This window comes from Rhineura floridana, chromosome 4 (genome assembly GCF_030035675.1).
Source record: "Rhineura floridana isolate rRhiFlo1 chromosome 4, rRhiFlo1.hap2, whole genome shotgun sequence".
NCBI classification, from domain to species: Eukaryota; Metazoa; Chordata; class Lepidosauria; order Squamata; family Rhineuridae; genus Rhineura; species Rhineura floridana.
Window position 1 is genome coordinate 158,907,092 of NC_084483.1, and position 17,388 is coordinate 158,924,479.

Here is a 17,388-nt window from a genome sequence, read left to right on the forward strand (position 1 = left end):
TCATGGTACTAGGTATTCAAAGGTGGTTTATCATTGTCTTTCTCTGAGTTTCCAATTGCCTTCATCTGAGTAAATAAACGGAAATGGAAATGGACTGCCTTCAAGCTGATTCTGACTTATGGCGACCCTATGAATAGGATTTTCATGGTAAACGGTATTCAGAGGGGGTTTACCATTGCCTCCCTCTGAGGCTGAGAGGCAGTGACTGGCCCAAGGTCACCCAGTGAGCTTCATGGCTATGTGGGGATTCAAACCCTGGTCTCCCAGGTTGTAGTCCACCACTTAACCACTATACCACACTGGCTAAATAAATAAAAATAAACATAAGAAGAGCCTGCTGGATCAGGCCAGTGGCTTATCTAGTCCAGCATGCTGTTCTCATAGTGGCCAACCAGATGCCCATGGGAAGAATCTGTTTAAGCTGCTTTTTTTTTTTTTAATCTGTGGGCACTTCCATATGAGCTGCTTACTAAGCATGCGTCCTGATTTGTTTGTTGGGAGATTAGATGATGTTGTGTCAAAGCAAGTCTTATCCCACACTTTCCAGTGCATTTTTCCATCACTTTACTTATCACAAAAATTCAGATCTTCTGGGGTAGTGGGTTTATTGTGCATGACCTCCCAGTCAACTGTAATTACACAACCTGAATTTGCCAGCATGTGATGAAATCCCACCTGAAAATAGCCATAGTCTGGAAGGGTCCGGTGTCTTGCCCATTCCTACTGGGGCTTCTGAATCCTTGTAATTTCGTCCTTGCTCTCCCCAGGGGAGGCTTTCAAGTGCTCTAGTGGTGTGTGCTGAGACACCAGGACATTGGTATCAGTGGCATCACATCACCTCCAACCTGGCTGTTTACTTTTGGTTGCATACATTGTGCCACAGAGACACCTACAAGCATGGCAGCTCTTGACAGGATTAATAAGTAATTGTTACAAATTCAGTGGAAGAGTTACTTCTTCACATGCCCACTCCTACCAAATGCTAATGTTGGGGCTTGCAAATCATGAATGGCCCCTCGGTTGGTTGTGGATTGCTGTAGCCTGCAAATAAAGAGCTATGCTTCAGGAGTCTTTTTCTTGAATTAGACTTCAAAGTGCCTTGCGTGCAAAGCTTGCCTCCTAAAAATACTATGACAAGGATAACACTGTGATCTCATAGGGAGGAATTCAAGCTTTCCAAAGCAATTAGGCCTTTGAAAACACAGCTCACATTGTCACGTGTTAAAGTTTACTTTGGTTAAAGCCCAGGTTTCCCCTCTTTCTTTTCCCTAACAGACAAAAGGCCTGCTCTCAGAACATGTGGAGGGAGGGGGACATGCATGTTAGTCCCACCCCCAATGTCCTCACTGGCTCCACCCCCACCCTTCACATGCTGAGCAGAAAGGTCTGAAGGGAGAATATTTACACATTCAATTTTACCTCTTAGCACTTAGAATCTTTACTTCTGAATTCATGTATTCAGCTAAAATGGATATGAAAGTTGGACAGAGAAAAAAGTGAGTAAGAGAAAAATCAACTCATTTGAAATGTGGTGTTGGAGGAGAGCTTTGTGCATAACCTGGATCGTGAAAAAGACAAATAATTGGGTGTTAGAACAAATTAAACCAGAACTATCACTAGAAGCTAAAATGATGAAACTGAAGTTATCACACTTTGGACACATAATGAGAAGACATGATTCACTAGAAAAGACAATAATGCTGGGGAAAACAGAAGGGAGTAGAAAAAGAGGAAGGCCAAACAAGAGATGGATTAAGTCCATAAAGGAAGCCACAGACCTGAACTTACAAGATCTCAACAGGGTGGTTTACAACAGATGCTATTGGAGGTTGCTGATTCATAGGGTCGCCATAAGTCGTAATTGACTTGAAGGCACATAACAACAACAAAGTGCATTCAGCCAAATGCATGAGGATTCCCCTTTCATACCTTCCTGCTCAATGTACTAAATTCTGAGGTGGCACATGTTTTCAGTGAATGTCTGAACAGGGCTACATTCAATGAAAGAAACCTGCCCAACATGAACATGCCAGCCAAGAGTCTCTAGGTCGCACCTATTGTGCTCTGCATAGTGTCCATGTGGGGTCAAGGAAGGAGTCTGTGGGTGGAATCCAATGTGGTAGTAAGGTAATTGTTCTGTCAGCGTAAGGATTTCTGCTTGCACACCAGAAGCGTCTCACCTCCCCCCCTTATGCCTAAATATGTTCTAGGGGTTCCCTCAAGCCTCTGGAGCGGCTTTGGGAATGGTGCAGGGAGTGCGCAGGGGGAGGAGAGGGGGTAAGTTGCATTGCACAAACAATCCTTCCACGGATGGGATTCATTAGCAGAATACTGTTCCATGTGTAGTTTGTGGGGCTTTTGGGGCCCCCGGCAAATTGTCTTTGGGGTCAGTAACTTGGATTGCTAGAATGAGGGGCTAGTAACTTAGGCTGCTTGACTGTGGATTCCCAGCAGTGCTACAGGTCTCCAGAGAATCCCCCTCCTCTTCCTGGGATGAGGTCCTTCTGGAGTCATAGTTGGGTTGGACTCTGAGACATAGTTTGCACAAACTTCCACAGGAAAAAGGTAACAGCAACCGTTTGAAAGGTTAATACAGAGCATTACTGAAAAGTTAGTCCTTGAAATGAAGCAGATGATCCCATTGGCTGGAAAGTTTCCCAAACATAAGAAGGAATCAACTTGTTGAATCACACCAATGTTCTATCTACTCCAGTTGCTTATCTTCAACCACGGCTATCCAGATGTCCCTGGAAGATTCTCAAACAGTGCATGACTGAGATAATTATCTCCAATGCTTGCACTAGTGCCTCTGAATCAGGGAAATACTCTACTGTATCCAATGAAGTCATCCTGTTTATGCAAGGACTTCTGCGTGCCCAACACAATTTCCCCTCCTTCTCCTTGTATTCCTCCCTTAAAATCTGCTCGGGGGGGGGGGGACAGGGATGGGAATTTCTACTGTACAAATGAAGTGCTTGCCCAAATGGATACCTTCAATGGATGCAACCCAGAATTTCTGAGCAAAAGGTTCCATTTTTACCCATCATGGCCATTAAGAGACCTACCCTCAGTGGTTGCAGGGTTATTTTTAAAAAAGAGCCACATAAGCAAGTGCCCAACAACTGCATTTCATGTCATAGAATATGATTAACTATTGACAGCATGAAGAAGTAAGTCCCTTGGTCTGTTCTGAGCAAATAGTTGAGAGAGACACTGGATTCTAGAAGGTCGGCCAGAATCTGGAGCACCGGCCTTCATCAAGTGGATTAGGACCCCGTACCAAGGTGTTAGGACCTCAAGCTAATGTGGGTTACATTAGGGTCAAGCGGGGAGAGACAGAAAAAAGTGGGGAGCAAATGTGCTGTGCTTTCAATACTTGTATCTACACATGCTGAAATTCCCTCTTCAAAACAACTATTGAAGGTGCAGGAACCATGTCCTGTTTTTCACCAGGCCACCCACCCTATCTATCTATCTATCTATCTATCTATCTATCTATCTATCTATCTATCTATCTATCTATCTATCTATCTATCTATCTATCTATCTATCTATCTATCTATCTATCATCTATCTATCATCTATCTATCATCTATCATCTATCATCTATCATCTATCATCTATCATCTATCTATCTATCATCTATCTATCTATCTAATCTATCTATCTATTTTATTAGCTGCTTTTCTTCACAAAAGTGAATCCAAAGTGACTTACAATCAATAAAAAGGTTAAAACCAATATTAAAAACACAGTATATAAATATAAAAGGCAGTGGGAACAGCAGCACCCCTAAAAGAGGCTACAACATCAAAAGCCCTCCAAAAACCCTCCAAAATTAAGAGCCAAATACCTGGGAGAAGATAAATGCTTTGCCTGGCACCTAAAGATAGATAATGATGATGCCAGGTGTGCTTCCCTGGGGAGAGCATTCCATAAACAGGGGGCCACCATGGAGAAGGCCCTTTCTCATGTTATCACCCTCTGCACCTCCCTCAGAGGGGGCACACAAAGAAGAGGCTCTGATGACCAATGCATTGTCTGGTTCATATGTGGAGATGTGGTCCTTGAGATATTGGGGCCCTGAGCTGTATAAAGCTATATAAGCAGAAAAACAGCACTTTGAATTGAGCTCAGAAACTAATTGGTAGCTAAAGCAATTGTGCCAGAGTTGGTGTTATGTGCTCAGACCATCTGACCCTGGTAAGTAATCTGGCTGCTGAATTCTGCACCAGCTGCAGTTCCTCAACTGTCTTCAAAGGCAGCCCCACATATAATGAATTGCAGTAATCTAGCCTAGAGGTTACAAGAAGTCAGGCTATCCTTGTTCAGATAGGGTTGGAAGCTCGCCACCAAGGCCACTTGAGCCTCAAGTAACAGTAATGGATCCAGAAGTACCTCCAAGCTATGTACTTGCTCCTTCAGAGGGAGTGTAATCCCATCAAGAGCAAGCCATGTCCCCTCCATCTGGTCTAGGGAACAACCTACTAATAGGGCCAGTTTATTGGCTCTCATCCAGTCCATTACTGAGGCAAGACACCCATCTAGCACATCCACTTACACCTGAAGATGTAAAGGAAAGAGAGTAAGTCATCAGCACACTGCTGACAATGCACTCCAAATCTCCAGATGACTCCACTCAGAAGTTTTATGCAGATGTTGAATAGTATGGAGGACAAAATCAAATCCTGTGGAACCCCACACTGAAGGCTCCATGGGGCTGAACAACCAACTCCCCAAACACCACCCTCTGAGAGTGACCATCCAAGTAGGACTGGAACCAGTGTAAAGTGATGCCATCCACCCCCAGCTCACACAACCACAGATGATGATGATGATGATGATTTATTACATTTGTATACTGCCCCATAGCCGAAGCTCTCTGGGCGGTTTACAACAATTAAAAACAATAAAAACAAATACACAAATATACAAATTTAAAAACACTTAAAAAAAAATTAAAACACATGCTAAAATGCCTGGGAGAAGAGGAAATTCTTGACTTGGCACCGAAAAGATAACAGTGTTGGCGCCAGGCACACCTCGTCAGGAAGATCATTCCATAATTTGGGGGCCACCAATGAGAAAGCCCTCTCCCTTGTTGCCACCCTGCCAGCTGCCCTCGGAGTAGGCACACGGAGGAAGGTCTTAGATGTTGAGCATAATATACATGTGGCTTTTTGTCAGGAGAGGCGCTCCATCAGGTATTGTGGTCCTAAGCTGTGTAAGGCTTTATAGGTTAAAACCAGCACTTTGAATCAAGCTCAGAAATGTACAGGCAGTCAATGCAAGCAGGCCAGAATCGGTTTTATATGTTCGAACCATCTGGTCCTTGTTACCAATCTGGCTGCTGCATTTTGCACAAGCTGCAGTTTCTGAACTGCAGCATCTCAGTCTTGTCTGGACTGAGCCTCAATTTATTAGCCCTCATCCAGTCCATTGTCGCAGCCAGACACTGGTTCAGCACATTGACAGCCTCACCTGAAGAAGATGAAAAGGAGAAATAGAGCTGCGTGTCATCAGCATACTGATGGCAGCGCACTCCAAAGCTACGGATGACTGCACCCAACAGTTTCATGTAGATGTTGAACAGCATGGGGGACAGAATTGACCCCTGCCGAACCCCATACTGGAGAGTCCAGGGTGCCGAGCAATGCTCTCCAAGCACCACCTTCTGGAGGCGACCCGCCAAGTAGGAGTGGAACCACTGCCATGCAGTCCCTCCCACTCCCAACTCAGCCAGTCATCCCAGAAGGATACCATGGTCGATGGTATCGAAAACCGCTGAAAGATCAAGGAGAATCAACAGGGTCACACGATTCCTGTCTCGCTCCCGACAGAGGTCATCATACAGGGCGGCCAAGGCTGTTTCCGTGCCAAAACCAGGCCTGAAACCTGACTGAAATGGATCCAGATAATCGGTCTCATCCAAGAGGGTCTGGAGCTGGCCTGCAACCACTCATTCAAGGACCTTGCCCGGGAATGGAACATTTGCCACCAGCCTGTAATTATTAAGATTTTCTGGTTCCAAGGAGGATCTCTTCAGGAGTGGTCTCACTACAGCTTCTTTCAGGCAGCCAGAGACCACCCCCTCTCGCAGAGAGGCATTAATCACTTCCCTGGCCCAGCCGACTGTTCCATCCCTGCTAGCTTTTATTAGCCAAGAAGGGCAAGGATCCAGCATAGAAGTGGTTGCACGAACCTGTCCAAGCACCTTGTCAACGTCCTCAAGCTGTACCAACTGAAACTCATCCAAGAAATCGGTACAAGGCTGAGCTCTGGATACCTCACTTGATTCACCTGCTATAACACTGGAGTCTAAGTCCTGGCGGATGTTAAAGATTTTATTCTGGAAGTGCCTAGCAAATTCATTACAGCGGGCCTCAGATGGATCTACCATGTCCTTGGGGCCAGAGTGTAATAGCCCCCAGACAATTCTGAAGAGCTCCGCTGGGTGGCAGATTAATGATTTGATGATGGCAGCAAAATATTGGTTTTTTTGCTACCCTCACTGCCCCTAAACACAGCTTACCATATGCACTTACCAGTGTATAATTGCATCCACCAGGAGTTCGTCTCCATCTGCACTCAAGCCGTCTCCTATATTGTTTCATCGTTCTCAGCTCTGGGGTATACCATGGAGCCGTATGAGCTCTACACAGGAGAGGGTGCTCAGGAGCAATCGTGTCAACCGCCCAGGTCATTTCTGTATTTCACAGTTCAACCAGGGTTTCAACAGGAGCGCCAGCCCTATCAGCCGGAAAACTCCCAGAGCCATTTGGAAACCATCCGGATCAATTAGTCTCTGGGAGCGGACCAACTTAATAGGTCCCCCACCCTTGCAGAGGGGAAAAGCCACTGTAAATCTAAACTTCAGCAAGCAGTGATCTATCCATGACAGAGGGACTGACGTACGGCCCCCCACATTCAGATCACCAACTCCATGTCCAGTTGCAAAAACCTAATCTAGAGTATGCCCAGCAACATGTGTTGGGCCAATGGCATACTGGGACAGTCTCATGGTTGTCATGGAGACTATGAAATCCTGAGCCGCCCTGGATAAGGTGGCCTCAGCATGGATGTTGACATCCCCCAGAACCAACAGTCTGGGGGATCTCAACAGTACACCTGAGGCCACCTCCGTCAGCTCAGCTAGGGAGTCTGTTGGGCAGCGGGGTGGGCAGTATACCAACAGAATCCCCAGTCTGTCCCGCTGATCCAACACAAGGTGCAAACACTCCAGACCAGTAGTCACATGGACAGGGTGGTTGCAGAGGGAGATGGAGCTCCTATAGACCACAGCAACCCCCCTCCCTGACCCTCAGGTCTACCCTGATGCTGAACCAGGTACCCTGGTTGGTACAGCTGTGAGAAACTGACTCCTCCCTGCTCACCACCCAGGTCTCGGTTATACATACCAGATCAGCTGCCTCATCCACAATTAAATCATGAATGAGGGATACCTTATTAAGCACCAATCTGGCGTTTAGGAGCAGCATCCGGAGGTCTGAGAGCTGGCTGATAGGGCAACCAACAAACCTGTGGGTGCGGAGAGGACTGGAACAAGGAACTGTTGTTAACTGCCTGGGCCGCGTTCCCCTTACCTGGCAAGTCCTCCTCATCATGGTTGATGATATCAAAAGCCGCTGAGATCAAGAGTGATTAATAGGGACACACTCCCCCAATCTCTCTCCTGACTTAGATCATCACAGAGTGCGACCAAGGCAGTTTCTGTGCCAAAAACAGGTCTAAAGCCCTATTGAAATGGATCTAGAAAATCAGTTTCATCCAAGAGAGCCTGGATCTGGCCTGCAACCACACACTATTAGGGACATAAATGCCATTTATCATCGTCATCATCATCATCAATAGAATAAAACAGAACAGGAGATACAAACATATTGTAGGAAAGAGAAAAAGCACCTTTAAAAAAAAATAAAAATTAACAGTGGGACCTTGGTAGCAGTTTGGTGTTAAAGATGGGTCTCAGCTCTCAAAAGGCTGAGGGCTACTTCTCTAGAGCATAATAAAGAGGCAACCCAACCCCTTTATAGCAGGGTGCTAAATATAAATACAACAATCATACATAGAATAATTTACTTTTCGAACAGCGCAGTTGTATATAAGTATAACCTATAATTGCTGCCCTGGGCTCCTACTGGGGGAGAGAAAGAGAGAGAGAGAGAGAGAGAGAGAGAGAGAGATGACTGCTAACTAGAAGTAAACTCCATTGAGTTTAAAAGGATTTACTCCCATGTAGGTGTATTCAAGACTGCAGCCTTAATCAGGGAGTCACTGGATGTTTACCAGAAGCTTAGGTTTGTAGCTTAGGTTATACCCTGAATGACCCTGGAAATCTGTGCTGTGGTAATGTTGAAATTTCCAAACTGTGAAGGAGAGCAGAAGACAAGCTGGCCAAAATTTGCAGCTGTTGCTTCATATGCAGCATCAGGCTCTTGCCACTGGACAAGAGCAACCAAGCTCTGGCAAGCACTTGTCTCTACAACCAACCTGAGCAGCAAATTCAGGATTCCTATGTAGTATTTTCTAAATCACTTTTCTGTGATAAACAAGGAACAGTTGCTTGCCAAGTGACAGTGTTCAAGCAGCCAAGGTCAAGTTATGGGTGTAGCTCCTCTGTATTTACCAGCTGCCTATGTGGTTGAAAAGCCCAACATGCACTCTCTGAATGTGCTACAGCTGCCAAGTTTATTAAGCTCACACACAAGATCTAGGTAATATTCTCCCATTCCCCTCCAGAGTTAAAGTATGTGTTTGACATATTTTCCTTTCATCTCACATCTTTACATGTGTACACACACACATGCAGAAGCTTTTACTGGTACTAAGGTACTCTTAAGACCTTTTGTACTCAAGCATCTGCATGCACAGAAAAAAGTCTGACTTCAGTCTTTGTGTAATGATTAATTAATGGCAAAAGATACAGTTAAGCTGAAGCAGGCTTGTGCTGCTTTCCTGGGCTGGCTCCAAGTTTGAAGGGGCCCTCAGCAAACTGTCCCTGCCGCCTGCATTGTTGGGCCCAGCACTTATCTGGTAGTGTTGGTGGATGGCAGCACTGCTACAATGATCTGCAAGCTGCCATTTTAATTTCCAACAATGTCCAAGAACAATGCTACCTTGGGGCATTGTAAGAAATTAAAATGTTGAGCAACCTCCCCAGGGGAGGTTGTTAGCATAGTGGTGGGCCCTGCCTGGACATTGGGCCCTTGGCAGCTGCTCAAGGAAGCCATGTACTGGTCCTAGCTTCTATGTATATTGACCTATTATGATAATCTCATCTAGATTAGTTCATTCTTTGATTCTGGTCTCAAGACCGTCCAATATCCTTTGAAGCTTCTCAGTCACAACTTGTCACTACATCTGAACAGAGCCCATAACAGGGAACAAAGGAGATGTTATTCTCAATCTCAACCAGAATTACAGGCTCCAGGCTACTATGTCTCCTTCAACATCATTTTACTAGGCAGTGACAAAAAAAGCGCAAGAATCTTGGAGATGTTGGTCATGGAATAACATAGGTTAGGGCTGAACATAGGTTGGGGAGGTCCTTCAGAGTGGCATAGGGATGTTGTGCAGAGGGGGTGGGAGGAAAAGAGGAAATCAGAAGAATCCCTTGCATGAATGGAAAAGCATTTTGCCCTCCAGATCCCATCCTATATCTATATGTGCTGATCTATGCTGGATTTTTTGTGGAACTTATGCATGGGGAAATGGAGTTCAACCTTCAGTCTTAAGCAATAAATTCTGGGCAGGGTCAGCTTATCTGTAATAAACCTGATGTAGATATGACTGCTATTTAGCTCATATTTAACAAAAGTAGCTCCTAGAAAAGAGTATGATGGAATTTGATCAAGGATAACAGGTTTCAGCCAGTAGGTCAACCACCATCCTTTCCTCTTACAAGCCAGGAATGAATGTTTTTCTTTGGTTTTGTAAGGGCTAATCTACACTTTACAAGATAACAACTCCAATTTAAGAATAAGTCGAACCATGTAGAAAACTGCAGAGAGCATTTGGAGGGAGAGGCAACACACGTTAGTCTTGGGTAAGCAGGATGCTACCATTCTGTGAGGGCCTGCTAAGCCCCAAAACACCCTGACAAAGACTCACATATGGGTCAATGAAGTATCATAGCATATATACAGCCCGGCCAGAAATCCCCAAGCTTGTCTTCATGCTTCCTCTTATTCCCAGAAAAAGGAGAGCAGGACAGAACTGCAGATTGTATTGCTACCAAGCCTGCAGCAAAACAAATATAAACTTGAGATGATAGCAAAACCTTATAAGAAAGGATAGAGTAAATGGGAAGAGTAATGTTGTACTGAATAGTGTAACGAACTTGATATCAGCAAGGCCAGCCCCCTTGACAGTGAATGCACAGGATTGAGGGTTCTTGCTTTCTCCTTTCCTCTGTATCTATACAGAGTCCCTCTATGTCGAACGTTAGTTCAACTAAGCTCACAGGTTATCAACTGCACTTGTCTACTGCAGGCGGAAGATAGAGGAGACCCCACTCAAGAATTCTTGAGTCTTGGGAGGTATCAGAAGTTTTCTGTTTGGGAGTCAGACTTCAGACAGCAGAACAGTCTTTATAATACATGCTATTTATTCATATATTGCACACTACAACTAATAAAGTGCATTCTAGGTGGCCTAGCCATCATTACAGAAACAGAAAAATAGCAATACATAGCATGAAAAAAGTTGCTGGATATCCATTTAATATCAAAGTAAAAGCCTCTGAAGGAACTTAGTTAAAACAAGTTACAATAGATGAAGGGCTGAGTTAGAGCCAAAGTTACAAAGTACATGGAAATACATGTCATAATACATCACCCATCAGATATCATGGATGGAATAGATGGATGGTTCTCTTGATTTCTTTGACCTCCCACTCCAGCAGAGCTGAGGGGTCATGAGTGGTATAAAACCTGGCCTTTTATCCACTTTCTTATCAAAAGATATTGGCTATGTGCCCAAACATCTTATGTCTATGTATATTCCAGCTGTGCTCATAGGAAAATTACAGCTTTAGTCAGGACTTGAAGGCAAAAGGGGGGATTTTAAACTACTGCTTTACTAGTTGGCCTTATGCATGAAGCAGACTTTATAAGCTATTTCAGCACGTCTTAAGCATATTCTAAGCAATATAAGCAAATGTAAATGGTTTCAGCACATTTTATGCATATTTCAAGCCAATATCTGGGCTAGCCCATTGCAAACTGTACAGCTATCCTCCCTAGTTTTTTGTCTGTTTTTGGTGATTTTTTCCCTAGAAACATGATGGGAACTGTAATTTTCAGTGAACATTAAACCACAGTGCAGCTCAACCTAAGGAATATGGGACAGATAAGTTTAGCCTTTGGAATTCCAGAAAAATGGGTCAATTTGATATAATTAACGGAACTGGAGAAAATCCAGCATATCACAAGATACCCACCTTCGCTATTGACAATGATTGAAGCAGCTCCAGTTGCAGCTTCCTCAGTTTGGTTCACAAATTCTAAAAAAATTAAGTGTAATATTTTAACACAGTACTTTCAGCAATAAATAAATAAACAAACAAACAAATAATGCAATTTACACAAGTGAAAACTGGAACAAACTCACTGGCACATAAAAAATGTGGAGTGCTGTTACAAGTGTAGCAATGCCAGGAAACCCTCCCTCCATGTTAAATTACACCCACAAGGCAGCAAAATCAAACTCAAAATTAATTAATTATGGTTAATTTTCTGCTTCAGCAAAAGCTGATTTTTAACACAGACTTTACTGGAAGATGCAGTGTGCCGTTTATTCACGTATAATAAGGCAAAATAAACATTTATGTGACTTCTGCACATAACTGTGTACACAGGTATACATTTATTCTTCCATGCCTACATAGGAAAAGTCCCATATGTGACATGGCCTCAGGCCCCAGCATAAGAAGAGCCTTAGCTGGATCAGAGTTTACTACGAAGCATGTCCTGTGGCACTTAGTTGGGCTTAGTGTGTTTAGGATTACAGCCTAAAGGTCATAAGAACATAAGGAGAATCCTGCTAGATCAGACCAAAGGACTATCAAATTCAAGATCTTGTTTCCCATTGTGGCCAAACGGATGCCCATGGGAAAGTCCACAAGCAAGACATGTGCACAACAGCACTCTCCTGCTGGTGATCCCCAGCAATTGGCATACAAGGGCATACCGCTTATGATAATTGGAGGTAATACATAACCATTGTGAGTAGTAGCCATTGATTACCTTATTTTTAAAGTTAACCAGTCAGAGGCTTCTAGGCCCACAAGTAGGCATGAAAGTGATAGCCCTCCCATGTTGTTCCCTCTCTCCTGAAATTGGTATTCAGAAGAATACTGCCTCTGGGCCTGATGGTTCTGTTTCTGTATCATGTTTCATAACTACATATAGCCTATACACCTTTAATTTCTTTTTAAATTCACCTACGCTAGTGGCCATCACCACACTTCACAGCATCACTTTTTATAACTTCATTATACATTAAACTGGTTTGGATAATCATATCTCAGCTTATTAAGTTGAGATATGCATGACCTTTTTTGTTCACATGGAACCTCTTCACTCTGCCCTTTGCACGAGCTGGAATTAAACCAGGGAGCCTCTAATGATACACAGTTCCTGTTTTATTTGAACAGGAAAACCATGGTCGAAAGCAGTGGTTCTCAAACTTTTTTGGTTCGCAGCACACTGTAAAACATATACAAATTTTCTGGCACACTTCGTGTACACAATTAAAAATATATTAATATATAAAATAAAATTATAACATTTGCACAGCTTTCATGTCCTATTCTAAGGTCTTACTTCTGAATAGATACAGTCTGGATTGCACTGTAAAACATTATCCAAACTCCTGTGCTTGTTTGTGGAGAGATCACCCTTTATAACTGGGGTTACCATGGTCTTGTGTGCCCTACTACCACCTCGATCTGGACCTGGACCTTCACCAGTAACCCCAGGTATACCCACATAAATTCAGTTTTTTCTGATAATAGGGGGACACACACACACCGAATATTTGGTCACATCCACACCACACATTTCAAGCATAGGGCTTTCCCCAAAGAATCTTGAGAAGTCTAGGGTGTCAAGATGCTGTTAAAAATAAAGGCTGGGTCTTTAAGATAAAATAAAAAATGGAAACACTTATTAACACTGGCTATGGATCCTATTGTATTTGCCTTTTCGATTATAAGCCTGAGGGCAGGGTGTATCTTTTAAAAAAATCTTTGAACAATACCTCAAGTATTTTAGGCATTACAATGACGATGATGTCCACCACAACCTGAATCCATCCAGAACAAATCATGGGAAAGTAGGGCAAGGGTGTGTGGGGGAGACCATATCTATTTCACTACCTTCCCCCACCTCAGAAATAATAGAAACCTGGCAAGCACCCTTAGAAGGGGTGGCCCTGAAGGGACCGAGGCGGATGTGAGAAGGGTTTCCGAGAGGTGTGTAAAACCAAAGCTCTACCCCCAGCTCTCCTCACACAACACGGCCCGATGAAAAAGACCTCAGCAAGGCTCGACCTTCCCTTCAGTCAATCAACTTCCGAGCTGTAGCGAAGGCTTTCCAGAGGAAACCTCCACCTCGAGCGAGCCCCTTAAGAGCCAATCATGTTAAGGCGGCTTGAGATGGAAGGCGGGCGGGAACTGTGGGACCGAAAGGAGAGGGCAGGGAAATCCACTCTCCCTAGCTTTGCCGCCTTCTCATGCTTCCTTTCCTGTCCCACCCACCCCCCAGCGCGTGCCAGTTCCCTCTCAAATGGGTTTCTTCTCATTTTTAAAATATACTTTCATAATATTCGCAGCACACCTAGCCACCTCTTGCGTCACACCAGTGTGCCGCGGTGCACCATTTAAGAATCACTGGTCTAAAGACACTGGCTTGTTCCAAAGCTGGTAACCATAGTTTCCTGGTTTGGATGAAACAGGACACGATGGTTAATTAGAGACTTCCTGCTTCAATTGTGGCTCATGGGAAGAGGAGAAGCAAAGGGGCAGCAGCTGCAGACCAAATGCTGGAGCACTTTCAGCTTAATAAGTTGAGATATGATTGTCTGAATGCAGACACTGTGTGTGAACAAGTATTTTCTTTGCCTGTCTTGAACACACTGCCAATCAATTTCACTGGGTGACCAAGAGTTCTAATATTATGAGAGGAAGTTTTTTTTGTTTTACTCTATATTCACTTTCTCAGTTCCATGCATAATTTTATACATCTCCTATGCCTCTGCTTTGTTGAGAAGAGGAGGATTTTGCATATATGGCTATAGATGTGGATACTGCCTCTGGAACTTTCCAAAAGAAGTTCCCCTTTCGACTTCACAAACAAGTATGGCCACACATATGTGAAAGCGACCACACAGGTGGCTGTTTTTCCTTGTGTGCAATATCCAAATCAATACTTAGAAATGCCACTTAGGTAGCTATTAATACTTAATTGTAACAAGAGTATGCTATTAAAATGGCTGTTGATTTGGGTCCAGATTAAAATCAAATAAAATCAAACTGTGGATTTAGAGAACAGTTTGTGTTGCATCGCTACAATTTATCCTTGAGTCCTTGAGGAAAGACTGTAGCTCAGGTGTAGAGCACATACTTTGCGCGCATAAGGTCCCAGGCATCAACCCCTTGCGTCTCCAAATAGAATTGGGAAAGATTCTCGCCTGCAATCTTGGAGAGCTGGTTCTAGCCAGTGTAGTAAACAATGCTGAGCTACATGGACCAATGGTGTGACTCACTGTAGGACAGCTTCCTATGTTAGTATAATTTTATTTATTGTTTAAAGAATGCTTTTCACATTCTTCAGCCAAAAAAGGCTTCCAGATCAATAAAAACGATAAGACTCTGCCCTCAGGCTTCCACTCTAAAAAGACAGAACATAAAAAGTAAATGCAGCTTGTCCACTGTGTCACATGTGTTGGAAACCTCTCATTTAGATTACTGTAATGCACTCTATGTGGGGCTTCCCTTAAGGTTGGTCTGAAGACTGCAGCTGGTGCAGAATGCTGCATCCTGAGTAGTGAGAGGAGTCCCTTACCAGGCACATATCATGCCCAGGCAAAGCAACCTGCACTCACTGCCTATTAGCCACCAAACCAGTGTTGAGTTCTTATTTAAGCCCTAAACAACTCTGAACCAAGTTACCTGACAGACTGACTTCCCTTCATCGCCTAGTAATGGCATTAGGTTCAACAAATGGAACCTGGTTAGTCTTGCCATGACCTAATAATTAACAGCAAGTGATGATGCAGAGGCGGGCCTTTTCACTGGTGGTACCAGTGTTGTGGAATGTACTCCTTGCTGAAATGCCTCATCTGTACTGGCATTCTGTCAGCTTTTGAAGATGTACCTCTTTACACAGGCATTCCCTTGATCTCTCAAGCTGAGTTTCCTGTTTTCATTATCATGCTGTTTTAATGGGATTGTTTTATCGCATATTTTAAATATGGTGACCTGGGAGACCAGGGTTTGAATCCCCACACAGCCATGAAGCTCACTGGGTGACCTTGGGCCAGTCACTGCCCCTCAGCCTCAAAGGGAGGCAATGGTAACCCCCCTTTGAATACCGCTTACCATGAAAACCCTATTCATAGGGTCGCCATAAGTCAGGATCGACTTGAAGGCAGTCCATCTCGGTAGCCTGAACCATATGTATGTAATTGGTTTTTATACTTGGCAACTGCCTAGAAGCCTGTTTTAATTAAATCATCATCACAGAGGGAAAAAGTCAGTGGACATGACTAACTGAAGTCCATTCATTTCAATGGATCTATTCTAGCATTGGTGCAGAGCAGGGCAGAGCAGCACCCTCCCAGTGGCAGCAGTACTGTGACAAGACAAGGATGGGGCAGGATGAGGAGACAACAAGATCAGGGGAGCTCTAGGGTGGCAATGACTCTGCAGGTGAGCATGCACTTGCAGGCCCTGATACCAACCTAGAGCTTTCCTATGCAGTCTCACCCCCCTCATACCCAACCTGGCAAGTGCGGCACCATTGGAAGGATGCCACTGCTGTCCTTGCCCTCCACACACTGCTGGTCTACTCTCAGTGGAGACTGGTGGCTCCGATGTCAGTGGGGCAGTGAATCTGCTCCGGGTTTTAGCCCGAACTTTCAAGGAGCTGTTCAAGGTGCTGCAACTCAGCACCTTAGAGAGCTCCTTGAAAGTTCAGACTAAAACTCACAGCCTCACTGACACCAGAGCCACCAATCTCCACTGTCTATTTTATGCTTTAGTTGGATACAACATAGTTAATATGTGAAATATTTACCTGTAGGAATCCCATTTTTTGTTAAGTTTCCAATATAATCATTGCCAAAGGAATCCTTCCCAACCTACACAACAAAGGTTAAAAAATTAGATCTTTTACATTCAGCTGATGTGACACAACTATATATCGTACATAAGTTAAAGCATTGTATTCCAAATGCAAACATTCTGTGTATGCAAGGGAAAAGAGATACATTCTTTTCATATGCATCTTGACTTACTGAAGCCGTAGTCCCAGCAAAGTTTAACATGCAAACATTCTGCATTTCTGCTTTGTTACACCATTACAATTAAAGAAATGTTAACAGGCATTCTACTTTGCTGTGTAGCTGCAACTCATATTAGGATTCTAAGATGTCCCACTTGGGATCTCAATCACTGTATACAGTGATTGCAAAATAAAAACACTTTCCCCGAGTGTAGCGTAATTTCTCTCTGGGAGAAGAAAATGTTTAAAATGCAAAAATAGGATATCCATAAAAATAAGCTGTGCAAAACTAGATTTCATAAGTGAGCATTTAGTACCAAAGGCTGAAAGTGATTTCAAAATCAAACCACAAGACATAGCATTTTGGGAGATGCCATTAAGAAGCCATTAAGGATTATCACTGTTCCTAAGAAAAAACATGGAAGACAAGGATGTTTGGGTGATGATGGACGGTCATGGTCACAAACCAGAGAGGAATAATGCAAATAAACATGTAATGTGGTTCCTGAAATCCAGCAGGAGCAATTTGTAGTTTTAGGACTCCCAACTGGGCCTGGATTCCTATGCATGTTTCCAAAGACCTGTTTTTAGCTATGCTTCCCGAGAGTGTTATGGGTGGTTCAATGCACTACAACAGTGCAGAATGCAATATCTAATCATTTGTATGCCAACATCTTATCTTCAAAAACTTTCATTTCTTTCTTAAGCCCCTTCCTTCAAACAGTTGATAATGAAAGCTAGACTTTTTGGATGGGAACACAGTTGTCTATACAAGGAACTTTAGGTTGTAATTCACAGCTTTCCAATTAAGATGCATCTACCAATTTCTAAATTTTCCTCTGAGAGGATAACCCAGGAGTAT

At 43.6% G+C, this 17,388-nt stretch overlaps 1 protein-coding gene across 6 annotated transcripts in view; it reads right to left on the reverse strand.

Annotated features, from left to right (window-relative positions):
- RBKS (ribokinase) overlaps positions 1-17,388 on the reverse strand; it is a 105,638-nt gene that overhangs the window by 54,007 nt on the left and 34,243 nt on the right. For all 6 annotated transcript variants that reach the window (XM_061624932.1, XM_061624935.1, XM_061624934.1 and 3 more), the window contains 2 exons: positions 16,320-16,383; positions 11,462-11,524 (listed from right to left, as the gene is read on the reverse strand). In XM_061624932.1, coding sequence (XP_061480916.1) covers positions 11,462-11,524; positions 16,320-16,383 — 127 coding nt within the window. The remainder of the gene's footprint in view (positions 1-11,461; positions 11,525-16,319; positions 16,384-17,388) is intronic.